The 26415-nt window shown below is 42.3% G+C and overlaps 1 protein-coding gene across 2 annotated transcripts in view; it reads right to left on the bottom strand.

The window, feature by feature from the left end:
- Positions 1 to 26415, bottom strand: part of atad2b (ATPase family AAA domain containing 2B) — a 135894-nt gene that overhangs the window by 80250 nt on the left and 29229 nt on the right. For both annotated transcript variants that reach the window (XM_050058661.1, XM_050058662.1), the window contains exons 20-24: positions 21051 to 21186; positions 18997 to 19190; positions 18744 to 18903; positions 13439 to 13561; positions 9945 to 10073 (exon numbers count right to left, since the gene is read on the bottom strand). In XM_050058661.1, the coding sequence (XP_049914618.1) occupies positions 9945 to 10073; positions 13439 to 13561; positions 18744 to 18903; positions 18997 to 19190; positions 21051 to 21186 (742 nt within the window). The remainder of the gene's footprint in view (positions 1 to 9944; positions 10074 to 13438; positions 13562 to 18743; positions 18904 to 18996; positions 19191 to 21050; positions 21187 to 26415) is intronic.

Here is a 26415-nt window from a genome sequence, read left to right as displayed (position 1 = left end):
TATTTTTTTTATTTTATCATAACTTCTCGGAAATTACTCAAATGCATTTTTGGTGTGCTTCTGAGCACACGGGCAGCATAAACAATGAAGTTACATATGTTGCGGCGCTTGGAGGGGCGCTGTAATCCTGGCAGTCCTAGTGTTAAGCACCACGGACAGCGCCAATGCATCTATCGCTGTAGCTCAGAGGCTCTGATGCCTGAGTCAGAGCATGTGGGCGGAGTCGGAGCTGCCTGGAGCGAGGAGCAGGAGGATTTTGTATGTGTGCCAAAATAGGTAAAAAAAATAAAAAATTTAAAAAAAATCATAATTTCTTCGTCTTTTGTATGCTTTGGTGTACTTTTACAGAGTTTTGCAATATGTATACCTGCATGTATCAAAATGTATAATTTTCAGCCGCTGCCGCGGTCGGAGGTAGCCTATAAATGCTCAGATGTATTGTCTTTGTGTGTTTTTACATCTATTGTTGCTTTTAATTTGCAGCTATACTTTTAAGGAAGCTGACATGTCATGACAGTCAAGAACCCCCCTCCTGAAATACCCTGATTGCTTCAATGACGTCATCAAAGCGAAAAAGCAAGTCTGTTGATTTCTGCCACATTGACGAGCGATTGCAACTGAGCGATGAAGCGATATCAAAGGGGCGAACCGAGCGACAGCGAAAAAAATAAAAAGTCCGGTGTGAACACACCTTTAGTTAAATTAATTATTTTTCCAGCAATATATAAATTGAGAGATTTTACAGCAACACACATGTTATCAATTCTAACCCATACAGTGGTGGCAAAGTTACTAAGTACATTAACACACTGTCATTGTCCACAGTGAGTCCATTAAATATGCACTTCTCTCATGTCATGTAAGCAAACCATCGTGCGTATCAGCTGTCTGCTCACGTTCATACTCAAGACGTAACCACTTAAAAGATGGGTTAGTAATTGCCGTCATTTTGTGTTTGTACTTTTGAAAAAGAAAACACGTTTTGTATTGTGGTACTTGCTGGAAATTATATAACAACCCAAAAGCAAGTAGGTTGTTGTTAGCAATGGTCATTACCAGAAACTTTCAGCTCCGCTTGGCTGAAGCTGTGCATGTGCAGACAGCCAGTGATCCTCAATAACCAGCATGAGGTGGATACATGCAACAGTATCCCAGTTTCTTTAGGAGCACTCCAGCTATCATGTTCGAGCTTTTCATAAACAGCACATGGTGTTTACATGCTCAAACACAAACAGGATACTCCAAAAGCCTGATCATAAACACGCTATTCATATCCATGTACACACACTCTAAGATAACTGATATAATAGGAGCTCTGATTTGAATACAGGAATATATTAGTGCAAAAACATACATACCCCAGTATTTAAAAAACACTTTGAAGAAAACATTGTTTTGCATTCGCTGAATCAATTTGCCAAACAAGAAAGGATCAACTGCAGGACAGAATTTCATTATCACATTTTCTTTTCCAATTCTCAGATTTGGAACAAAAATGTGAGATGAAGGAAGAAAACAAGCGCAGAAATCTTCACAGGGGGATTGGGTGACATGAGGGTGTTTATAGATCACTTGGATTGTACAGTCATGACGTACTGGCCAACTGTGTGCCCACATTTTACTTAACTCTCAGTTAAGTGGAATGCATCAAATCCAACACTCGCACAGCTTTAAAACAGGGACAGTGGCAACAACTGGTTTGTACTGGTTTGTTTGTTCACTCGTCAGTAGCAGCTATAACCCATCATTTATTTATCATTTAGATTTTCAACTGTGCAATACTGCACGGTTTCAGCTGCAAACCTCTATGTAATTTGCGCAATATAAATTCAACTGGGCATTATTCTTCTCATGATTATAGGGTATATATTCACCACACTTGCAGTAAGATACACATTTCTCTACATATTTCTTATCCAACATGCTTATACACAGAATAAAAGCAACTGTTGTCCAATGTCCCCTTGGGAATCAATAAAGTAATTCTGATTCTGAAGCTCCTGCAAGTAAAACGAATACGTGGGAGATATTACGGACATCAGCTTGTATGCAAAACACATTGGCTTCAAGGTTAAACCTCTCCCTTCAGTCAGCGTAGTGCGTCCTTGTAAACAGAAGAGGCAAAGATGAGAAAATCAAGTTAATAGAACTGTCTTCAACAGTGCTTTGTGTTTCTTAAACGGACAAAGTGCCCTCCCATTAACCTATTTCCCCGTGTACGTCACAGGGCTGTGTGCCTGCTGTCCCTTTGTCCTGAGCGCGAAAAAAAAAATCCAGGCCATCCTTTCATGCGGTAACTACTTCAGCCCGGGGTAAAAGGAAGCGCGAGTGTTTATTATGACTTAAATATCCCATCAAGGTCTTGTGATGGATTGACATTGGCAATGGGGGGAGATGAGCTGTCTGTTTACCGTGATGCGAGATGCAAGGCAGGGGAGAGGCAACACACAGCAGTGTTTCGTCTACATGAATACAGCCTGGTGCCTGTTGCCTTGGGCGTGCTATTGAGTGACGCAGAGGACACATTATGCAGCGCCTGCATCGTTATTCTTTTCTTCCGCAAACAGTTCAACAGTTAAATAAGGACCATCTTGTCAATCGGCAGTGGAAAAACACTGGTGAACCATGCCAAAAAAAATAGACTGTGAGAGGTTTTCTTTTTTTTCACCAAAGAGGAAAAGTAGCACACCACTTAGGTCTGACTAAGATATTTAAGAAAAGCAGGAGAATAACCTGACATTGATATTTAGCTAAGCAATCAATAGCACATGTTTTCTGGCTGTCTGATTTGGCGTGTGAAAAAATGTCAAGAGTGAACGAGAAAAAGAGAAGACTTAATTATGAATGAAAGGAAGGCACTCCATATGAACCAGATCCTTGTGGTGATGCACTATGAATGAACCCGGGGCTGTGGCCCAGGTAATGGGCCTGGGGTTTTCTGCTCCTCCTGGGAGTGAGTGACAGGCGAGAGGGGGAGGGGGGGTTGAAAGAGAAAGAGCTATGAGAGAGGGGGAGCAGAGAAACCATGACAGAGCTATCCATGCAGGCTAATGGAAACCACATCCTTCCTCCAGTTTTATTGTGCATTAACAGCAGAGAGGTCTCCCGCCTTCCTCCCCCTGATTGACCCGGCAGCAGCAGCGGCTGCCCCGGCTATCTCGATCTCAACAACCGGGCTTATCCACGGCCACTGCTTTTAACACCTGATTCAGAAATGTCCAGAGCCTTCAAAAAGCTTTTCGTGAAACCTTCTCCACGGTTCCAAATAGTGCATCTCATTCCTGCTACCACTCTCCGTTATATCTGAATGTCGCAGGCAATTCTCGGCTCTAGGCAGACGGGAAAGAGGGATGGAGGGAGAGAGGGAGAGGTGGCCCAGATAAAAGCCCTATAGAAAAAGCAGATACCAAAACAGCTGCAGATAGGCTTCCCCCTGCAGGTAATGATCTAGGGATAACTTTAACCTTCATGTGTCCTGACCTTCCGTGGGAGACGAAGGGAAAGCCAGCGACCCCGGTGTGACCCAGCTGCAGCGGGTGTATTTCCACAAACAGTTTATTCCTTCAGCATCGGCACAGAGGACGCATCTCCTCCGCCGCATGCACTGCGCTTTCATTATGATGTTGTGTCACATCTCCAGGCACAACTGACTCTGTGATCAATTAGCCTAATAGCTGCCTTGCTGAGGTGCTCCAGGTGAGAACATGCTGCCGATGTCACAAATTAATCACCTGAGTTAGCCTAATTAATTAAAGCCTCTGGTGGAGGCTGATAACGACTCTCCCAAGAGCTTCTAAATTGGTGGTCCGCATCTGTGACATTTGGCTTTACAGATAAAAACTACAGCTAAAAGCAGCAAATACGTGCCTGACTGCTGACTGTCACCCTTAAAGGAGGAATAGAGGTCTGTCTGGGTTACACAATTATCAATTGGTTGAATAATATTAGCATGAACTCTTTTTTTACCTTGCTTTTATGAGTTTCACATCATTACAGATATGATAAGTGAGACATTATATCAGCTTAATGCACAGTAAATTAATCAATACTCTGAGACGTGAGTTCATAAGTTACAATAACGTGATAAAATAAAACACCAAGGCAGTGAACAATAAGTTTCTGAATCTTTTCAAGTTGACTTTTTGTTGACAGAGTGTCAGAGATGTTGAATCAGCTCAGTGGCAATTTAGACTGAAGTTACTGATTGTGTAGCATTGCACTGCATTAGACTGAACCGTGTATAATATGTATTGACATGAAAATATGAATCTTTGAAAAACTACTGGATCAGGTCTGACGTTAAAGTCTTCCATCAAAGCTCCATTAGTTCACCCCGGAGAAGACTAAATTATATTTGGAGAAAATTAAACAATTAATTAAATAACACCTCCCTGCTACAGAGCTGTGTTTTTTTTCCAGGCTTAGCAGAACAAGATAAACCGTAGTGAGCTCGAGACAAGAGTCTTACAGTATTAATGGTGGCCAACAGAGGCCCTCATCTCTCAAGAGGGCACCAGCTCTCTGGGAGAAGGGATGGTTTACCCAAACAGCAGGTGTTCCAATGGGGACGCTCTCATGAGGGACAAGCGCCACCTTGTGTTGGACAGTTGTACTACACAGACACTCAGAAATGAATCTAAACTTTGGCTACAACAAACAGACTGTAATATGTATCAAGGCATACAGCTTCAGCCAATAAATTCATTCATGTCATGTCATATCACATCATCATTCCTGCCACAAAATAAAATTAAGCTGGGTCACACACAGGGGCGTAACTCACTGGGGGGAATGTGGGGGACATGACAGTATTGAATCCCCCTGATTTTAAGGTCTGAAAACTAACATATTAAAAGAAGGTATTGGAGTTCGAATAGTGTTTATATCTTATAAGTTATAGAAATTAAACAGGGAAAAACTTCACAAAATTTCAAAAATTTGTACAAAATCTTGAAAAGTGGTAACAGTATGTATAAAACTGGAGCTCAGTGTCCAGTTTAATTACTGTAAGTGGAGATAAATGTTAAATCTTGAGCACCACAGGGTTTAATGGGGTGAACATTTGTTTTTGATATATCTCCAAATTATAAAGGATATTTCAAAAATGACTTTTGCATACTTTGTTACATATTAACATGAAAAAAAAGATTTTTACTCCTCACATATTTTCTTTACTGCACCACCTTTATCAACATGACGACCGTGCTAACATAACATCACACTGTATTACCTTGAGTAAATGTAAATGTAAATTTCTGCCTTTGACATCTTTGTATTTAAAAGCCTCAAGGCTCTAGTTTTATAATAAATAAATATTTTGATGTTCATATTGCTTTGATGGAGGGCTTAGCACAATATCCAGATTTCTTTTCTTTCTGTTTTTATACTTTTTTTTTTTTTTTTGCTTTTATGCTTTTATTTGACAGAACAGTAACTGAGAGTGAAAGGGGGAGAGAAAGAGGGGATGACATGCAGCAAAGGGCCACAGGCTGGAATCGAACCTCCGGCTGCTGCAGCGAGGACACTGTCTTTTTATATTGGACGCCAGCTTTACGCATTGGGTGCCCACAATATCACATTTTTTTATTTATTTTTCTTAAGATATTTTTGGGGGCATTTTTTGCCTTTAATTGACAGGACAGCTAAGCATGAAGGGGGAGAGAGACAGAGGGAGTGACGTGCAGCAAAGGGCCACAGGCTGGAGTCGAACCCGGGCCGCTGCAGCAACAGCCTTGTGCATGGGGCACCTGCTCTATCCACTAAGCCACCGATGCCCCACAATATCAAATTTTCACTAGACTATTATTGTCACTAAAGGATTTCTTGATAAATCCACAGATTTTTTTCTTAAATAATTAAAGCTATCAGTCAAATTCATCTTTAAATCATTTGTGGTTCTTCCTGTTCTCGCTTTGTTTCCCTCTCCACCTCCCTACATTCATATTTTAGGAGGCTCTGGATTATTTACATATCATCATGTGCATACTATTAACATGGTATCAATATTTCAGCACATTAATAGCGCAGTTATCATCAATAGCAGTGTATTGTGACACCTCTACGTTGAGGTGCAGGGCAGATTTTAGTGCAAGTCTGAACGTAATCCAAGAAATAGCTGGAAAATCACACAAGTTTAAGTAGGTACCAACCCATCTCCAGAATAGTATTACTGTGCGCTGTACTGTACTATATTAATCAATTTCATCTCTTTTTAATGTATAAAATACTTTTGTTAAGACCATCCACTTCATGAAGGCGGCAAATCATGATTATGAAAAACATGGTTACATTTTGTTCTACCTCAGGTTGGGGTATCTGAAAAACTACAGCCCTTTGGAGGATTTGTGCCTGTACTAACTGTGTCCCCCATATTTGAAGTCAAAATTACACCACTAATCACACAGAAAGGGGATTAACTGTGATTTGCACAGATAATGAAATGAGTTCGGTGATTTTTCTGAGAGGATGTCACAACACCAGTGTTTCCACCATACTGGAATCTCTGACTTCAATACAACACAGTGAAAAATATCAATATTTGATACCATTGTTGACACCTCTGGGAAAATTAACATTGAGGGCATGCAATTTAAAATTAATATTAAAAGACAAATATAACAAGGCTATAACATGAGGACGATTTTTTCTTCTCTTGGTTAGTAGCAGAGAGCGGCAGAATGACTGTAGTAAACATTAACAATAGGAGAGAGTGAGAAAGCGCAAATATTCGGTATTGATGTCTTGATAAACCTTTTTTTTTGACTGCACTACACAACACATGCCACATATCCTACCTCTATACTCCTATGACTTATCTAGATTCTGGACATCTCATGATGGCTGCTAAAGACTCCCTTTAAGATCATATCATTTCCATTATTTGTCGAGGTGGAATCTAGAGGGCATTCTCCAGATTGCATGTACAACCTGCTTACCTCTGATTGGCTCAGGTAACAGCCTCATTAGTCTGCCCCCTGCCCATACCTGGCCTTCCCTTCACCCTTAGGCACCTGCCGTTTACCACAGGTGGGCATGTAATTGCTCTGTGGCGTGGTCATGTTCCGAGTGGTTGGGAGGGAGCAGCCTCGCTAATGAGGCTACTCACTGTGATGCTTCTCCACTGATGAGAAATGTATGCACATGTGTGTGTGTGTGTGTGTGTGTGTGTGTGTGTGTGAGCAGGCAGGTGTGTGTGTGTGTGTGTGTGTGTGTGTGAGCAGGCAGGTGTGTGGCATCGCATATACATCTGGTATACTGTTGTAGTACAACCCAGCTGCTTGCTGCTGCGTCAGAGACAGAAAAATAGGTGAGAACCAAAGTTTGAGAGTGTGTGTAAGTCAAAGAGACAGAAAGTTGACGGTGTGTGTTTCCTGACTGTGTAGTGGACGCAGCACTGCTGTCACTCAATGCCAGCTTTACACCTGACGACTTTTCAAACTATTTCACGGTCACAGGCAAATTTCCAATGTCGGAATAAAATAATGAGTTTTAGCTCAGTCTGTGGGCGCTCCCATGATCTCGATCATTTGGTGTGGGGCGGTCATAAAACTCAGACTGTGCCGTCTTAAGTCAGTGATTTTCTCATACTGACATTCAGATAAAATTAAACATGTTTAATATTACCGTACATTTTTAGTTTTGTCTCATGCAACTACTTAAGTTTGATGATGTGGACACTGTCAACAACCTACAGCTGTGCTCTCTCCAGCACAAACAGGAAGCAGCAAACCAGGTACACAGAAAACATGGAGAGGGACTCTGGGGAGGTGCAAGAACATGAACAAGTCTCAGTTCTCTTTACTGTGGGAAACGGGGCAAAACTAGTGGAGTTGTTAAGAGAGCAAAGGTCTGAGTTGATGTCAGCAAGCATCTAATTCATTAACCAGCACTTATTTTACTTGGAAATCTTAATTTTTGAAACAGCTCTCAGGGTTTACCCCAAGAAAAGTGTCAAGTATCCTTTGACGGGGGCTGGCTGCAGCCTGGTGCACGCCAGCAGCCAGTTAAGTCAAATTAAATAAGTTTGTATGTTTAAAAATTTGCATTTGGTCTCATGTGCATATTGGATATGATGGAGATTTGGGGCCTGTCCCATTTCTACCCCTTAAATCTGCCACTTGGTATTGAGTGCCCTCGTTTGCGAGATAACCCTTGATGAGGGAAGTGAGAAATATAAGGGTAGACATCTTTCCCTAAGAAATGGGACACCACTTCATGCAAATTAGCGTGGCTGACGTGCAGGCGTCAGTCACACGTAGTAGCGACGCANGTAGACATCTTTCCCTAAGAAATGGGACACCACTTCATGCAAATTAGCGTGGCGTCAGTCACACGTAGTAGCGACGCAATGAAAATGCCAGCTCCAGCGCTTGTGTTGTGGCGTGTGCTATATTTATTCTTCTTCATCTGATGAATCAACGGAGAAGAAAGTTCTGATCGATTTCTTCGGGTAAGTCGATTTGTTTAAATATTTTGACGCTGTGTTCAACCGAGTTGCTGATGAGTTTACGCTAGTCCAACCATCTGTTGTTTGTATAGCCTACAGTCTGATCATACGGTAACAAATTGTTTTCCAAAACTTGCTGAAGTTGCTGACTTGGAAACCACTTCCACTACCTCAATTCTTTTTGGGACACCACTAGCCTAAAAGTGAACGGGCACAACCAAGTGCAAGTGGGTATTTCTAGGGGAAGTGTGGGTATTGGGACAGGACCTTGGTGTGATTGAAGTAGGGGGACAAAACAAGACTTTGCACAGGGCCCCCAAGAGCTAGCTGGTGTGCCTGCTGGACAAGATGCAGCCGTCACGGGGAGAGGCACAGCATGGCGCAAGGACTAAATACAATGGAGAGATCTCACTGCAGTCTTATGTTCCACAGAGGATGAAGAGGACTAAGTAAGTAATATGATTTGTTGCAGAGTTTTGGCTCCTCATAGTAACGTTATCGTCATCTCACTCACTGTAAGCGCAAAACGCCAGCTGCTGATGTACAAGCATGAACAGTAATGTTACTGTTACAAACAGCCTAATGTTAGCCAATAGGTAACATTAACACCAGCAAGCATAACGTTACCTCACTGACTTGGGTCGAACTCCTTATCGCAACAGCGGCTGCCCTTATGTCAGAGGCTCGTGGCTCTGTGCTGTGTGTGTATGTGTGAGTGCTTGTATGTGTAGTCAATTTCATCTTCACTGCTGTTAATTGGAACATTAGCAGAGCGTTTATCTTTACACTCTAGGCTACCATCTTAAAAATACATTATAAAAAAATCCCCCGTGCTTGAACCAGGCAGGGGGTCAGCTTAGGCTGGGTGGGCCGCCCGGCTTAGGGTTTCTGGTTCGCCACTCGTTCCCCCAGTTTCCTCCCACTAAAACAGCACAGTTGAGGCAACGGATGCTGGTACACATTGAGATGACAAAATCCAAAATGTAAAGTTTGTATTTGGGGATTATATTGATGCTGAATTGACAAGAATACTGTCTACATAACACCAAGATACTCACACATTCATTTATTTGATACCAACATCTCACACCACATATAGACGTATATAAACACCACCTTTCATCTTGTGTTTCTGGAGTTATATGCTTTTGCGGACTGTTTATATGTCACTCATTAAAAGGTAGTTTGGCGTAATATTTTCCACCAGAACATGATGGGAAATAATCTTAAAAGGTAGTTGTAGTCATGCAAATTGTGAACTTGCAAGATCCCCAGTCAGTACAAAATCCTATAGTGTGTGACTAAAAACTCACATTGTCTTTGGATGTTAGAGGGTGTCAGACTTTAGTCTTTTTAAAAATCTTTTAAGTCTTCAAAGTGGATGGTAGGCTTAGCTTTTCCTATTAGGTGGGTGTGTGGGTTACAGAGGGCACACTCATGCATGATCACTCCAAAGATTAGCAGCTATATAAGTTTCGGATGGAGTCTGAATACTCACTAGTGGTGCACTGTTTTTCAGTGGCCTCGCCCTGAGTGCTGCTCCTCGCCTGCTCCTCTCCTGCAGTGTGCTGCTTTCTGGTTGCCACAGCGCCCGTCGGCGGCGTCGGCAGAGCTGGCGTCTGGAGGTCTGTGGTGCCCACAGAGGATCAGTTACCGTCAACAGACAATAGACTTTGTGTGTGCAATGTGTGTGTGTGTGGAGATGGGAAAAACACTTCTGAAACACACTGCTGGAGAGATAGAGTGCTCGTGTGTGTGTGGATGTGTGTACAAACACTGAAAGACGAGGAAGGTGCTTTGACAGAAAGTGATGAAAATGTGATCCGACAGACGAGGATGACCGAGGGGTTGCGACACGGTGAGCGAGGTGCAACCGCATGTCCATCAGCGCAAATATTACGACAAAAAAAAAAATGACAATGATTTCCCTTTGCAGTGGCTCCATGTTTCACTCTGAGAGGCTGAGTGTGACGGGAATCAAAAGCAGAGGTGGAGTGTGGAGTCATGCAAGCCCCTGAAAATGAGACATTTCAACTCTGACATCAAGTGATATTGAAGTTTTTTGGCCAAATTTATCATAGCTCCTTTCATCTTGTCACGGGGTGTGGGGGGGAGAAAATCCACTGAGATGCACTGCGGGTTTTGAACACTGCTGCAAATGGGCATCATGCAGCGCTGGGCTAATTGATAGCTTTATAGCAGGACCTTGACTGGAAGATGAAATATTTACACTGCTGTATTCCTCCTCTCAGGCAGTTGACTTCTGCTCCTGCAATATTCATTTAGCATCCTGTGCTTTTAGTTGCTAAAAGAGGAAATCAAAAGCAACAGAGTGACTTCTGAAAATTGCTTCCTCTTTGATAAGTTTCCCGCTCGACACGGAAGAGCCAAACCTCTGTGGCTTAAGTCAGAAGTCAATAGGCCCTCAGGGGGTAAAGGCTGTGCATAATACTGTAGATAATGTTTTTAAAGAGAAACCGGGTCCTCTTGTGCAGTTTCCTCAATGCGCTTGTGAGCCTTAAAACATTCCCAAAAAATGAATCACGACAGACCAGAACAAAAAGGGCAATAATGTGTGACAGTGTCTCATCTCCTTGAAAGATAAAGGATATTTCATGGGGAAAAGCACGAGGCACTTAGATCCGCTTCTGATGTGGCAGAATGGTTTTGTTTTCTCATGCCTGTGAATTCAAAAACTATCAAGAGCAGGGAGGGACATGTCTTCATGGTCAATCAATAAGAGACGGAGGGAAAAAAAACTTTGTAGTGGTTTCATTTCTTTCCGACTCTGCAGTCTTGGCTAAGTATGGAGCAACAGGAATTTAACTACACTGTATATGTGTGTGTTTCTATGTGCATAAACCTAATTCAGATTTACCCTAAATCCACTCAGCACTGCTTGGGGCTGTTTGGTGAGTGTACAGATGCAGAGCGCCAGGCAGACAGCGAGCACAGAAGGCACTGTCTGGAACACTGAAGCCTCGGGCATCGCTCCTTTCCACGCCACATAGTCTACACTAAAAACTGACTGCTCCATCAAGTGCGACCGGGCTAGCCTACAGATTTTTTTCCCCCTTCCTAAAAGCAGGTTTCTATTCTCTGAAATAATCTATCAAAGACTTTCTAGAAACAAAGAGAGAGGGGGTGAGGGGGCAGGCCGGGAACTACACAGCCAGCATGGACTGGGCTCATTATTCATGTGAGGGAGTATTCTTCCAAAATGTTTATTTGTTTAGATAAACAAATGATGCCTCTCAGTTCAGGGTTATTAGTATGCTATATTAGTCTGCTCTTCCAATAATGTACTGAAAACAAGCATCCCTAGATGAAAAGGGCAGTGAAGATGAAATTACAGGTATTTATCAAGTAACTGGAGTTATTAAGGTTAATGATCTTGTAAAGCTGTGCTGTAGTACAGTACTAATTAAAGGGGCAGTTCGCCCTGATATCAAAACTACATACTTTTCCTCTTATCTTTAGCGCTATCTATCAATTTAGATTGCCTTGGTATGAGCTGCTGAGTGTTGGACATGTCTGCCTTCTTTCCAGTATAATGAAACTAGATGGCACTCAGCTTGTGGTGCTCAAAGTGCCAAAATCTAAAAACTCAACAGCAATGTCTCTTTCCAGAAATCATGACTTGTTTACTCAAGATAATCCACAGACCTTGTTGTGAGCAGTTTCATGTAGGAACTATTTTTTTTCTACCGAATCACACCCACCAACCGAATCACCACACAGAAGGAAGTGTGTATCTACTGCTAGCTCATGTAGAAACACTGAGCTAGCTAACATTACAGCTCACCAGAGGGGGATGTCACGAATTGTGCTTATTACTCAGAGATTCCGCAATACTGCCACAACAAAGAGCCTTTATTACGCTGGCTTTGCTGGGGTTTTTTATCCAGAAGCAAACGACGCCGACGTAATGCCACCCTAGTATGTGTTTTAGATAGCATGCTGGCGTTCGGGAAGCAAAAAGAAGCACGACGGGTGTGACGTCTAACACAACAGCATCAACCTCTCGGTGGACATATAAAAAAACACACCGCCAGCACTTTCTAAACAATAACAATGGCATAACATGGCAATAACAATCATTTTACCGTTCCTGATATATAGTGGTTGATCTCGTCCTCTGCTTGTGGGGTAAGGGGCTTCCGGACCTCACTGCTTTTCCAATTTGCAAACAATTTCAAGCGCTGTTATTCCTTGAGTTAGCTGCTAACTGCTGCTAGCTGCTTTTTCATTCTTACAATGGTGGGATGCACACATAACACTGTCCTGCCGGCTTACATTTTTTACACAGAAGTCAATTTGCCGCCATTATTAGAACCACAGCTGGCTTTAAGGCGAGAAAACTCTATACCAACTATTCTGTATTTCTACCTTTGTTGGCAGAATAACGGCGCAACATTCCCGCCGTCAACAGGCAGTATAATAAAGGGGGCTAATGTTTACATCTCACACTGTCAGGAGCCTCTCAACCATGAGCAGATGCATGCTTCCTTCTGTGCGGTGATTCGGTTGGTGGGTGTAGTTCAGTAGAAAGAAAATACTTCCTACATGAAACTGCTCACAACAAGGTCTGTGGATTATCTTGAGTAACCAGGTCATGATTTCTGGAAAGAGACATTGCTGTTGAGTTTTTTAAATGTATTTTTTTGGCACTTTGAGAACCACAAGCTGAGTGCCATCTAGTTCCATTATAATGGAGAGAAGGCAGACATCTCTACAGCCAGTATATCCAACACTCAGCAGCTTGCACCAAAACAATCTAGACTGATAAAAGCACTACATGAAAGAGGAAAAATATGTATTTTTGATTTTAGGATGAATTGTCCTTTCAGGGATACATTTGGGCCTGTAAATTTTTTCGATGTTAACAGAGATGATCAAGTTTTATAGTGTCATCCCTCACCTGTACAACAGTGCACAGATACAAGTACAATAGCTGGTGTGTTATTTCAGTGGCTGAGAAACATTTCTTACCCCTCTTCCTGCGTGCCTCCTTGATCTCTTCACACATGCGGTCGAACTCGGGGTCCAGCTCGGACGCAAATATAGCATGGGCTGTGTCCTTTAAACTGCATGCTCGGTGCCTGATCACCTTGTCTGAGAACAAAGGAGACAGTGAAACATGACATCAGTGCCACAAGATAAAAAAACAGTGGTCCTCTGTGCACGTCCTTTGAATCTCTGCCATGGCATTATAACATTTTTTAAGATAGCAGTTTCTTTTTCTCCCATCATGTAATTTGCACAATGATGTTGCATGTCCGCAGCACCCCATCATGTATGTAAATGTAAGGCAAAAATTCAATAGCCAGCCCACCCCGTTCCACTGTATCTGTGAGAAAGGGGATTGTAGTATTTTCTCACAGGTTGAATAAAAGGATAGAGCTGGCTTTGGTGAGAAACGTCAGCAGGCAGACATGCATGAGAGTCTTGATATCACCACTTCAGCCCTTTAAGACAAAGGTGGGGGCATACACACAGACAGGCACATATACAAGGAATATTTTCTGAAATGCATTCTCTCTCACACTACTTACACCTTCATAACTCTTATGCCTCTTTTCCCTTAGATGTACCGCGGCATCATTAAATCCTCCTTTTTCCCCCTCTCCTGCATCCATGGAGGGAAAATAAAGACGGAGCTGAGGAGGCAGGCTAAAAGCATAGGCACTGTAAACAGGCAGTCTCTCATTACGGCAGGCAGAGGGAGAACAGTTCAGGCAGAGAGTGGCAGAGGGGTCACAATCTGCCAGCTTCCTTTGTCTAATTGGAGGATGGCTGCCTAATTGCGATGGAGGCAATTTGTGTGCGTGCATGCTTTTCCACTGACAGAGTATGTCGAAGTGTGTGTACATGCAAGTGCATTATAAGGGCCCGTCAGTGGAATAGGTGGCAAAGGCCAGGTGAGATGCCGTGAGAGCTCATCAGCACCCTGATGCCTAACCGCCCCATCTAGAGCTGAACATGAAACACTGCTTCCTACTCGTTCCTTCGTAGTAAAAGGGTTGTTATTGCCATTTTCCTCAAGCAACAAAGACGTATTTGTGACAGAGGCACAGAGATATCAGCCTTTTTAACATGACCAAGTAATTATTTAGCAAGGTGAGGAGGTAAAAGACAAGGAAGCCAACACGGTTGTACAAGGAGGGATGGCACAATGAAGATAGCACGAAGGACAAGGAGAAACACACCGCTGAGGGATAATGAGGTTTTTTTCCCAGCGCTTTGTGAGCTGATGTAGAACTTTCCCAGCAGCATAATTGTGCGAGGTCTGGGCCATATTCCCTGGGCCAAGCACTGGGTGAGAGGCTTCGTTAGTCTTCTTTATTAAACTGCCTAATTGCGTTTTTCCCCTTTAGTGTATCATTTGTAGACCCTGCATTCCAACAAATGACCCAGGCCTTCGCCTGCAAAGACAGAGATATGATTTATTCATTTGGGCTGGCAGAGAATTGCTTCCCATTGGTGTCGTGTGAGGGAACCAAGCAGCTAAATACACAAGGCGGGAATTAAAATGGTAATATCAATTAAATAGTCTGAAGCAGGCCTACTGTATGCAGCTTTCAATTAACATCATGGTATTGCTCTTGAGGATTTGATTCTGGGAGAAATTAACTTTTTTCTTCTGTGCGACGAGCTCCGTTTCTCGAGCAACTTCTCCTTCATTATTATTTTTTAATCTCTTCCACTGCACCCCTCCCTATCATAGACCCATTTTGTCTTTATTAAGTGGGGATAGGGGATTTTTAGGGGGAGAGAGCAGGTCAGCAGTACATGCCACACAGGTTATGCTCAGCCTGCAGGCAAATCAGATTTGGTTCTTAAATCAGATCTTAAAGACAGTCTGAACACACTGTTATTTGCAAGTAATTCAATTTCAATTTCATTTATAAAGCCCAATATCACAAATCACAATTTGCCTCAGAGGGCTTTACAGCATACAACATCCCTCTGTCCTTTGGACCCTCACAGCAGATAAAGAAAAACTCTCAAGGTAATCAGACTGGATTTGTGTGTCCAGACATCAACAGCCTATCTGCATGGGTTACTGTAGTAATGACGCAGGCATCATTAATTACGTAGCGACAGTGGTGACATGACTTTCCATTGCAGAAGCATAAAAACAAAGGTCCATCATTTCGGCTCAGGTTGTCCTCTTATCACTGTGCTAGTTGCAGCGTGGATCTGCTCAGCACTGCCGTCACTCTAAACTTGATGTTATTGTTGTGTGTTGTGTTCAAAGACACTTTAAAATCCAACTCAAACCAACCTGCAAATGTGGTTTGGATCACATTGACAAAAATTGCATTCCATGCCTCTTTTTTTTTGCTGCCCAGACCTCCTAAAATAAATCTGAATACAAACTGATTATGCCAAAAAATGATTTGGGCTGGCAGTCTGAACAAGGCCACAGAAGTCGTTTACATCATCTGAAAGCTGGCAACCTGAAGAATAATTTGAGATGCGGCTCAGCACTGTGTGTCAAATTTTTCTGGTCATAAATATGTAGTAAGTAGTGTTTTAGTATGCCATCTATTCAAACATTTTAAATTTAGAGTATGAGAGGGCTTAGAACATTATGATGGAAGTATTTGATGGTCCTTCCCATGCTCAATTATATCTAACAATTGCTGTGACAATTTCTGAATTTTTTTTTTTCCAAAGATTTGGTGCTAAATTCTAACATTTTCTTCTACCTGAGAATGGTAAAAATTGTCAAAAATCCCCTTCAAAATATCACATTAAGACACCAAGACTTTCATAAACACCAAAAGAAATCCATGCTGTAATTTGGTGGATTTGGAGATTTCTGTAAGAACTGCATTTTTCTGGGACTAGATGACGAACAATTCTGTTCCGGGAACTGCTAACAAACTTCCTTGTTGTCAATATACCCATGAAAGTCATAGATCCTCTGAATGCCCGAGGTCTCTAGTTTGTGGTTGTAAAGTTTAACAAGGCTGTGATTATCCTAGAGGTCACAATAGGTCATTTTATACAGTGAGGTCAAGTTTCAAAAAATGCTCTTAGTACAATGAAATGGCTACTATGGGGACTACCATCATCACACATGAGTAAAACTGGGCTCACTGAATCCACAAGAGTCTCAGCTTTCCAGTCAGACCCAATTCAGACGCAATTCAAGTACTGTTTAAGGATCCCAGTACACAGAAATATTCAAATACAATAGGCAAACACAACAATTGTGCTGCATGAGAATAACTGCATGGGACTAGCATAAAGTGGGCATGTCACAGAAGATATCCTGAGTTGAGAGTTCAAGGGACACATGCAAGTTTTCTTTATCCTTGTCAAAACTGTGAGCGTGATTTCATCACCTCTCTGACAAACTAGAATGACATGAATGGTACCAGTAAATTCCTTCTGTCTTCTAGTGTCATGGGCTTTTCCCCCATCATGCAGGCAAGTACCCCGTTTAAACAATAAATACAAATCCAATTTATTTGTAAGCTATTGCAAATAACTGGCCTCTTTTTGTGTATGTGTGTGTGTGTGTGTGTGTGTGTGTGTGTGTGTGTGTACATGTGTGTTCTTCTGTTTTCCAGCACTCATTATGAAGCCCATATTTGCCTTTGGAAAAAGGTGCTGAGACGGGAAGGAGGGTGATGTAAAAATCTGTTCAAATTGCAAGACAAGAGACAATTAAATTTTCATGCATATGCAGCCTTTCTCAGCTACAGAGCATGAATTACACTGTGGAAATGTTATTTTGCGGTGGGGGCTGTATGCACTTTATTTCATTTGGATTTCCAAGTTGAAGAAAACAATCTAGAGGTTCTGTAATTTGACTGCCCGCAAGCCCTTTTCAAAAGTCATTAAGTGTTAAATCTAATTATTTTTTACTCACACAATGACAGCCAAATGGAACACAACAGTAACTACACAGACACACGGTCACACTTATTTGGACTGTCCAATGCTGACTTACTATCAAGAGTCTTACGCCATCACAAAAACTGGAAAGTTTTATTGAGTATGTACTGTAGAAGTTACAGAGAGTAGAGATAATCTTCGGATTGAGTTTGGGATTAAAGGAATCCATCAACATTTGGTTGAATTCACGAAAGTGCTTTCCGACCAAGTCTTAGATGCAATGATCAATATAAATTTAATGTATAGTTTTATTTTTTACCTGGCAAATGGCACGTCTGATGGACTGCAAGCATGTCAGGTATGCACACATTAAAAGGGGTTGTTTGGATCTTTTTAAGTGGGGTCATATGAGGTACTTATTTCTAGTCAGTGCATTACCTACAGTAGATGTTGGTCCGCACACCCCAAGTTTGGAGAAGCAGACAAGGGTACTGACACAGCAGCTAAGTAATGTACTGCTGTTAATGGGGGCAACATGAACAGCTTCAGTTCCCATCTGTGCCCTCTTCAAAGCCACTTAGCAACATTAACAAAAAGAGTAATTTTAGCTTGCTTAACATATGAGTTGCTTATCTACTGCTGCCGCGATCAATTTCTTTGTTTGTCTTATCGTGTGGCTTTTGTGAATGAGGACTAACTCTTTTCAGTGCCAAAATCAAACAATAACAGGAACAAACTTACTGATCAAAGCAGCGGTAGATCAACGGCAGCAATGTTAGACCACCATTTTTCTCAATGAGAACTTTGGAGAGAGCGACATACTCATCGGAAATCGTTGTCTGACAGCACGGTAAAGGGGTGAAATTGTTCTAAATATAGTGTAAACTTACACTGATATTAATTTTTTTGCGGTGCTAGAATACGTTTTGTTGCTGCGCCCCTGTCCACAGCTGTACGTTGTTTATCTTCCATGTTGGTACTCCTGTCTGCATGTCGACCAACATCTACTGTGATACACTGACCTCATACAACCCCACTTCGAAAGATCCGAACTATCCCTTTAAGGTTCATATGTGTACAGTCTCAGAACCCATTGGCTTTTGGTCTGACGACAACAGAGCCTCCGGGGATGAGGGCCAATATTTCAGGGAGATCTGGTGTAACAAGCAGATATCTGAGCTAAGACTTCCTCTTCCATGCTCTGGTCATTTCAGCCTAATCTCTTTAAGCAGATATAAATGCAGATATTTTTTTTAAAAATAGCTAACACAAAGCTAACTCTTTGTTGGCTGATGAGGTCAGAGACTGCATTTTGGCCCCTGCTTTCCGCCTCTCCATACAGAGTTTTTACAGTCATTCAAAAGTGGTTGGTCAATACTACTGTGTGTAATACATGTGTGTGCATTAGTGTATCCGTGCGTGCCAATGTAATTTTCTTCCTCACCTCCAGGATCCTTGTCAGGATTGTATTCCAGAGCATTGCTGCAGATGAGATCGATATCCACCAGGAAGTCCTTCACTGTCAGGTACTGGAGAGTGTCAATCTTGGTCATGACAGTGGACAGGTCCATCGGCTGCCGAATAACCTCCAGGTAGTCTGACACCTGACACACAAAGTTTATTTTATTAAACCGGCTTGTCAAGCTCTGAGTTAGCTATCAAGGTGTGGGTCCCTACATGAGTCCATTCTTCTTTACCTCCTCAATGTCCACTGGCTTGCTGAAGATGTTGAAGCGTTTGTCAGTGGCCAGGCGCTTGGTCACATCCCTGAGAAAGAGCCGGAGCTCCCGTAGTGTGTTCTCCTCCTGCTCAGCCAGGCGGCGCTGTTCCTCTGCTGACAGGACTCTGGGGCCTGGAGCCTCTGCCACCGGTAGTGTCTCTACACACACCTCTGTCGGGAGAGAAGCAAAAAAAAATAAATAAATAAAGTTGGAAGAAAAGAGAGAAGTACACTAACTAAATAAAGTTTTCGCACAGTTCTGTCTATAAACAAGACCTGAAAATCTAACACCAAGAGCAATCCAGACACATAAAAAGAATCTTTGCGCATTTGCCCACAGCAACAAAACACAACGGCCTCTCGTATGGGCAAAATCACTACACCAACTATGCAAATAAAATATAAACACTCATTGGTTAGAAGTGAACAACCAGACAGCGGAATATCAAACCTGATCCTTGACTGTTTCATTTGATCATCATTGCAGACACAAACCAAAAAATACTTACCCCAGGGAAAAAAAACATGTTCTGAGATTCTTGCAGCTGAAAAAAAATAATACAGCTACTCTCCTTCCCAAACACAGGTTGTGAAATACACTAAGGAAAAGCCTCTGGCCAATGACAGAGTGATGAAGCAAGGCAAGCAGATATCCTCTCCTCTTCTCCCAAGGTACCAGTCCTCGCCCAAGGCATCTGCCGACATCGTTAGGAAGGCTCCACAGCACCTCGGGCCGCTTCACTCACTAGCAGCAATCCAAAACCCTGATTCTAATTATGGCTAATAGCAGCCGGGCCCTCTCATAGCAATTCCTCTCCCTGCTTTTCTGCCGGCCTCTCTGTTGGAAGCCAGGCTGCTGTCTTAGTCAGGCAGGAACCCCTGAAGAGCACCGGGCAAGTAAAGCGGGGGACCCCTGCCTTGCGTCAATGAGCAAACTGTGGATGAACGCTGGGCACAATTTCCATTTGAAAGCCCGGGAGGACAGTTCTCTTATATTGAACCCAATCGTGGGGCGAGGAGAGCTCTGAGGACTGGGGCGGTGGCAAGGGGGTACAGTATGTATGGGGGATGCTGATTTTGATGTGGATGAGGGATAGAGATGTCGAAGAAAATACAGGCTTCACACTGCGCCTACTTGTGAGTGTAGCCTCCTCAATATTTTACATCTGTATGTTTCTATTTTATTAAAGGGATAGTTTGGATCTTTAGCAGTGGGGTTGTATAGTGTATTACCTACAGTAGATGGCAGATGGCACACCTTAAGTTTGGAGAAGCAGGCAGGTGTATCAACACAGACGCTAGGCAATGTACTGCTTAAATATTTACTTACTAAACATATTTCTTTGCCGCCTAAAAAAGTCACTGTCAGTTCAAGTGTATGCTATATATTTACCACTTTAATGTGCCATCAGACAGTCATTTCCGACGGGGAACTGAAGCTGTTAGATTGCTCTCTTCAAAGCCAGACTCCATTGAGAAAAACAGTGATTTAACATCACTGAACACAGGAGCTGCTTCTTTATCATTGCCTCAATCTGTTAGTTTGCTTGTGTTATTGGGTGACTTACACTAACACTTAAACTGTGTACTGTTTTCGGTGGGACTAAGCAGCAGTACATCGCCTAGCTTCCATGCTGTGTCCGACCTGCTTCTCCAGACTGGGGGCGTGTCAAGTGACATCTACCATAGGTAATACACTGACTATGGATAAGTACCTCATACAACCCCGCTTCAAAAGATCCAAACTATCCCTTTGAGTGAATTTAAACAGCTTCTAAAATGTCAAACATTTAACTGCAGTGGGCAAATATGAATTATGCACACACACAAGAGGATCTCTCAAATACCAATGAAATACCATCTGCTCCTCCACCTTCCACTGGACTCAGAAAGGACTGTGGGAAAGATGGAGACCTGATCTAGGAGGGAAAGACGCACATGCAGACAACACTGCCCTCTAGCACTGACAGCAGAGATGAGACATCACTGTCTCAACCTGCATGTGTATGTCTAAGTGAGCACAGTGAGTACCTGTGATCCTGAGGCGTGGCGGAGCTCTGGCCGCTTGGACCAACAGCAGGTCGGAGAAGAAGCTCCTCCGGTCCTCTTCTCCTGGAGGGCACAGCGTCACTACCTCCCCGTAGGTCCTCTGGAACATACTTCTCACCTGTATTAAAAACAAACAGGGGGTTCATAAGAATTCAGTCACCACCACGATATACTGATATGCCCTCCGATTAAACTCCTGTTGTAATGACGGTTAAAGCATAAAACAACCACAAAGGCCGAGGCACCCAGCTAGATTTACACTATGAAATGGCAAAGCAGAGAATTACCTCATTACGATGAAACTATGGTGGCTGTGTGGGAGGTTTCTGTCCTTTTTCTTGCACAGGGCAGCGCACTAAATCTCCTTCCATTTCTTAATTTTACCTCCCTATAAAATTCATAACCTTTTTTTTGAGAATCCTACATTTCAACCCAATTTCATTTTGTACACCCACTGTATTAAACTGATTACTCCAATTTATGTTTGTCACATAACTGGGAGTGCGTGCCTGTTTTCATCAGCCACTACATTAAGCTAAAGCACAACTGAGCACAGTGGAGACGGAGCATTCTGCTTAGATGAAGTTCAGGACTTAAAGTGGAAATAGGCACACTTTTGGCTTTAACGTTATCATTATGAAGTAAATGTTGATTGCACAATGTAATGGCTATAGCGTAGTACACCATCTGTGTTTAGATTGGTTCCCTATAAACCTCGCTTTCACTATGCAATTCTTTCAGCCGCTCAATACAATCTCCCGGGAAACTGTGGGCTTGATTCATGGCACAAAGGAAGTGCGCCAACCTTTTGTTTTCCCTGGTAGCTATCGCCAGCTACCAAAGAGTATCAATGTCATTTTTTGCAGATACTATCCTAAGCAGCAGAAATGGCAGACAGTGGAACAACCAGAGCATTTTGGAAACTCTAAAAAACAGTCAAGCTCTGAGAAAAGCCTGAAAGTGGTGAGCAACAGCAGCACCAGCAGCACCAACAATAATCCCACTGGCAGTCAAAGTTGAGAAGTCGTCGTTTCCATTTAAATGAGCAGACGAAATGTTTTATTTCCACATTACTCGCAACAGAGGTAAAAAGAAAATGGGTCCTCAGTGAGATGATACCTGATCGAGGCAAACCTTCCAAATTTTAACTCCAGCATTCATTTAAGCTTTCAGACATTTGAAATATGGACCATCTCCAGAGTACAAAACATATGCCCACAATAAAACTGACTGCAACACAATCACTGCAACACAAAAACAGAACGTCAATGTTAAAAGAAGCGTTTGGGGGCGTCGGTGGCTTAGTGGTAGAGCAGGCGCCCCATGTACAAGGCTGTTGCCGCAGCGGCCCGGGTCCTTTGCTGCATGTCATCCCCTCTCTCTCTCCCCCTTTCACACTTAACTGTCCTGTCCATTAAAGCTCCCCCTTTCACACTTAACTGTCCTGTCCATTAAAGGCAAAATATGCCCAAAAAATATCTTTAAAAAAAAAAAAAAAAAGCATTTGAAAAATTAACAATGGCAAAATGACAATAATTAAAAAGTGCTACAAGCAGTGTATTTAACATATCAATTGATGGAAAATAAATGTCTATTACTGTAAGTCTGATTTAGTAGTAGGAGCAACCTGATTTGACATCTGGATGGCACCTTAAGGCCACGTTCAGGCCAACCTGAGCCCTGCATGAAAAATCAAAGGCCTGCCATTCATTAGAATGGAGGTCATCTGTCGGCGCTGTGGGGGAGCAACACGGGGGGTCCAGCAGAAAAGAAATGGCTCAGCTTTTGCCGCAATCATCATCAGGTAAGGAGCCGCGTAGGGTAATTGTATACATGCAACAACTCTGGTATCAGAGGTGGGAATCTCTCTGCACCTCATGATTCAATTTTGAAAACAGAGATCTATGATGTGCTCATTAAAAAATTATCAAAATCTTTCATTTTTAAGATACCATTTCTTTTATTCTCACTGTGTGACTACTGCATAACGTGAAATATGGTTTCCCGAAATATTTTAGTTTGGTTAGACACAACTGGCATACAGCATGGCTCATGTCCAGGTACCTTTTCCCTTCAACTTCATAGAAATCAAAGTGCTTCCATACACTGGGGTGCAAGTCGAATTGTATCCATCTGCAGTTGCTCACGCTCAGTTATCCTAGGGCTGGGCGGTATGGCCTAAAATCAGTATCACAGTATTATTTTGGGGGGACGTGGTGAAAAGCTATACAAGTCTAGGATGGAAACTATTTATCATCAGAAGTAAAACGGTTGCTAATACATCTTTAATTGTGTATAAAACGTTATATATACAGTATGTATAAAAGTTAGAGGGAAGAGGGAAGGAAGGTGGGGGAGATAAAAATAAAATAAATGAATAAAAATAAATGAATAAATAAAATTAAATTAAAAAGAAAGATTTCTCTGTCTTCAACTTTTACTTTTTTCCCCCCATGCTTCATTATAAGTTTGAGGGCGAGAGAGAGGGCGACGGGAGGTTGGCCACTTCCAAAGAGTGGAGGGGGAGAAAAATAATAATTAAAAAAATAAATGGATGGATGGATGGATGGATGGATGGATGGATGAAATGAATTAGCAAGATGTCTCTCTCTCTCTCTGACTTTTATTTCATTTTTTTCATGTTTTATTTTCAGTGAAGAGAAAACTAACAAAAAATAAATTAAAAAATAGATCAATTGATCATAATGTCGAAGAGTTGGGTTTTACATTTCTGATTACTGACTTTTCTGTATTGAGACGTCATCTTTTAAGAGAGAATCACAAAGCATGCAAGAGTCAATTATTTTCCACCACCCCTGTGTGGCATATTATTCTGTAACGTGAACACAGTTCTGTCTTCGGTCTGAATCCCTGCTAGTTGTTGACCCCAGTAACAAAACAATCCCACTCAAACACTCAGCCTTACAACACCTTTCTCAGTTTGCATCGCCTCTGTAATTCAGAGGTTATCTTATATCACAACATAAGAACTGCAACATCAAACTATGTTGATAAATTCACATTTGTAACCAGATTTGACCGATCCCCCACCTGGTTTATGTTAAATGATAATTTCACTGCATTGTCTGGGGTGTTTAACACATCAGCTATGTTTGTAAAGACACAGCTGATAATTAATAATTATAATAGTGGAACATGAATTTGCCTGTAATTATTATGATCAAAACAATAGCTGGGGGAGGAAACAACACATCTACAACCAGCAAGGGAATATCTTTCAACCAACGCATATTGCTGGGCCAATTTTACTGACTCTCCATTCCAGCTTCCTAAAAATATCCTCTCTTAAATTCAGACATCCATCCACAAACCCAGCTGGTACGGTGTAGTGTTTTGATTTTTTGTTTTTTTTACCATTTTTGATAAGTTGATACACAGTACTGGCAGACAAGGCTTTTCCCAGCTACCTTAATATCTGGTGTGCATCTATACTGGGGCTTCAAAGATCCCAGTTCACTTCCACGATGGAGCTCAAGGCCGCTCCCGATAGGAAGCCCTGTTGCTGACCAAGCACCTCCTTTCCACTTTATATCTCCCCCCATCTGTCTTTCACATCGATCCTCTCCCTTACCCGTGACATGTTTGTTCTCCCTTTCTCCCTGCATTGCCTTCTGTTCTCTTTCTTATCCTCCGTCTCTCTGGATTTCACAATCTCTCCTCAGAAGACAGGAGAGAAAAGGAGGAATGGAGTAAAAACAAGGAAGACAGTAGGGGAGCCAGAGACAGCCAAAGTGTATGTAGCACACAGCAGGTAATGATTCTGAGTATTTTTCATCATGATAAAGGCTGCAGGGGTGTTGACACAGGGAGGGTGAATGCTTAAAAAGTGGGAGGGGGGTGTAGAGAAGAGAGCTGAACGTACAAAGGAAAATTCAGGATGTCTAGCTGGGTAGTGCAACTGTAAAACAAAACTGGACACCTGTTCTGCTAGCATGATCAATTTCTAACTGCAGAAACAGACTTAAAAGCAACGCAAAAACATTTCTGTCAGACTGCCCGACTCTGCCCTGTTCCTACATCTCCGTCTCAATTTTCTGCAGAAAAGAATCACTACTGCAGGTGTAGAATGAGACGGCGGTAAAACACAGCTTGAGTGAATAACTCCTCGTGTAATCCATATAACAACAGCTCTAGCTCAGACACCTTCCTGAATCACAATTGTCTACACATGGTACCTTAACGCTCTCAGAAACCATGAGGGATGTCTCAGAGTGGTAAACATCCTGCAATAAGAAAAATGGTGATAATGGCATCCTGAAAATAATGCACACAGTGAAGTCCAGATAGTAACAACTAAGTGAAGGTAAGATTCAGCCTGAGATTGACAGGCGGACTGGTGCAGCGTGAGCAGTAATGCAGACGCTATACTGGACTGTCCTGGCGAAGAGGCCGCTGAAGGCAAAGCTCTCGATTTACCACTGCATCTACATTCCAACCCTAAACTATGGTCATGATCTCTGGGTAGCGACCAAAAGAATGAGGTCACAGATAAAAGCGGCTAAAAGGAGCTCAGAGTAGAACTGCTGCTCCTTAGAGTCAGCCGAGGTGGTTTGGGCATCATCCCTGTGGAGCTGTTCCAGCATGTCCAACTGGGAGCGGACCACAGGGCACGCTGGAGGGATTACCTCCCATCTGGCTTGGGAGTGCCTCGGGATCCCCCAAAAAGAGCTGGAGGATGCAGCAAGGGAGAAAGATACGTGGACTACCTTGCCTTGCCTGCTGCCACTGCGACCCAAACTCGGAAAAACAACAGAAAATGGATGATGTATGCTCTCACTAACTAAATGTTTTACATCCACTGAGGAAAAATGACCAGTGACGTTACAGCACACGGCTCAGAGAGTTGTTTTGTAACCAGATGGTGCTATGGCTGAACAAATGTGGCTCAAGTCATTTCTAAAGACAATTTTTCACCATTATTTTGTACAGTTTGTGTAGGTACCATGATTTTGAAGAAGACTCAGCATTTCTTTCAGATCTGCTGCATTTTGTTAACTCACACAGACGCCATAATTTGTGCCATGGCTCCTATGTGTATTACAAAGCTTGAGGTATATGAAGCAAATTGACAATATGGGTGCACTGTAGTTCAGGAGTGGGTAGTCGCAACTTCCTTGAGTTTGTAAGCTTGTGTTGCCAAATGCTCTACTGTGCATAATATATTATATATCATTTAAAGGGCCAGTGTGTAATATTTGGCATGGTTTATTGTCAAATCTGAATCTGAATCTGAATATTCTACCCATTAATATGTTTATACAAGTGTATAATCGCTATAAAATAAAATTCGTTTGGTTTTCGTAGCCTTATAATTATGCTTTTATAT

This window comes from Epinephelus moara, chromosome 12, assembly GCF_006386435.1.
Source record: "Epinephelus moara isolate mb chromosome 12, YSFRI_EMoa_1.0, whole genome shotgun sequence".
NCBI lineage: Eukaryota > Metazoa > Chordata > Actinopteri > Perciformes > Serranidae > Epinephelus > Epinephelus moara.
Note: the sequence above shows the minus strand (reverse complement) of the source record. Positions and strands in the feature narration are given on the sequence as shown.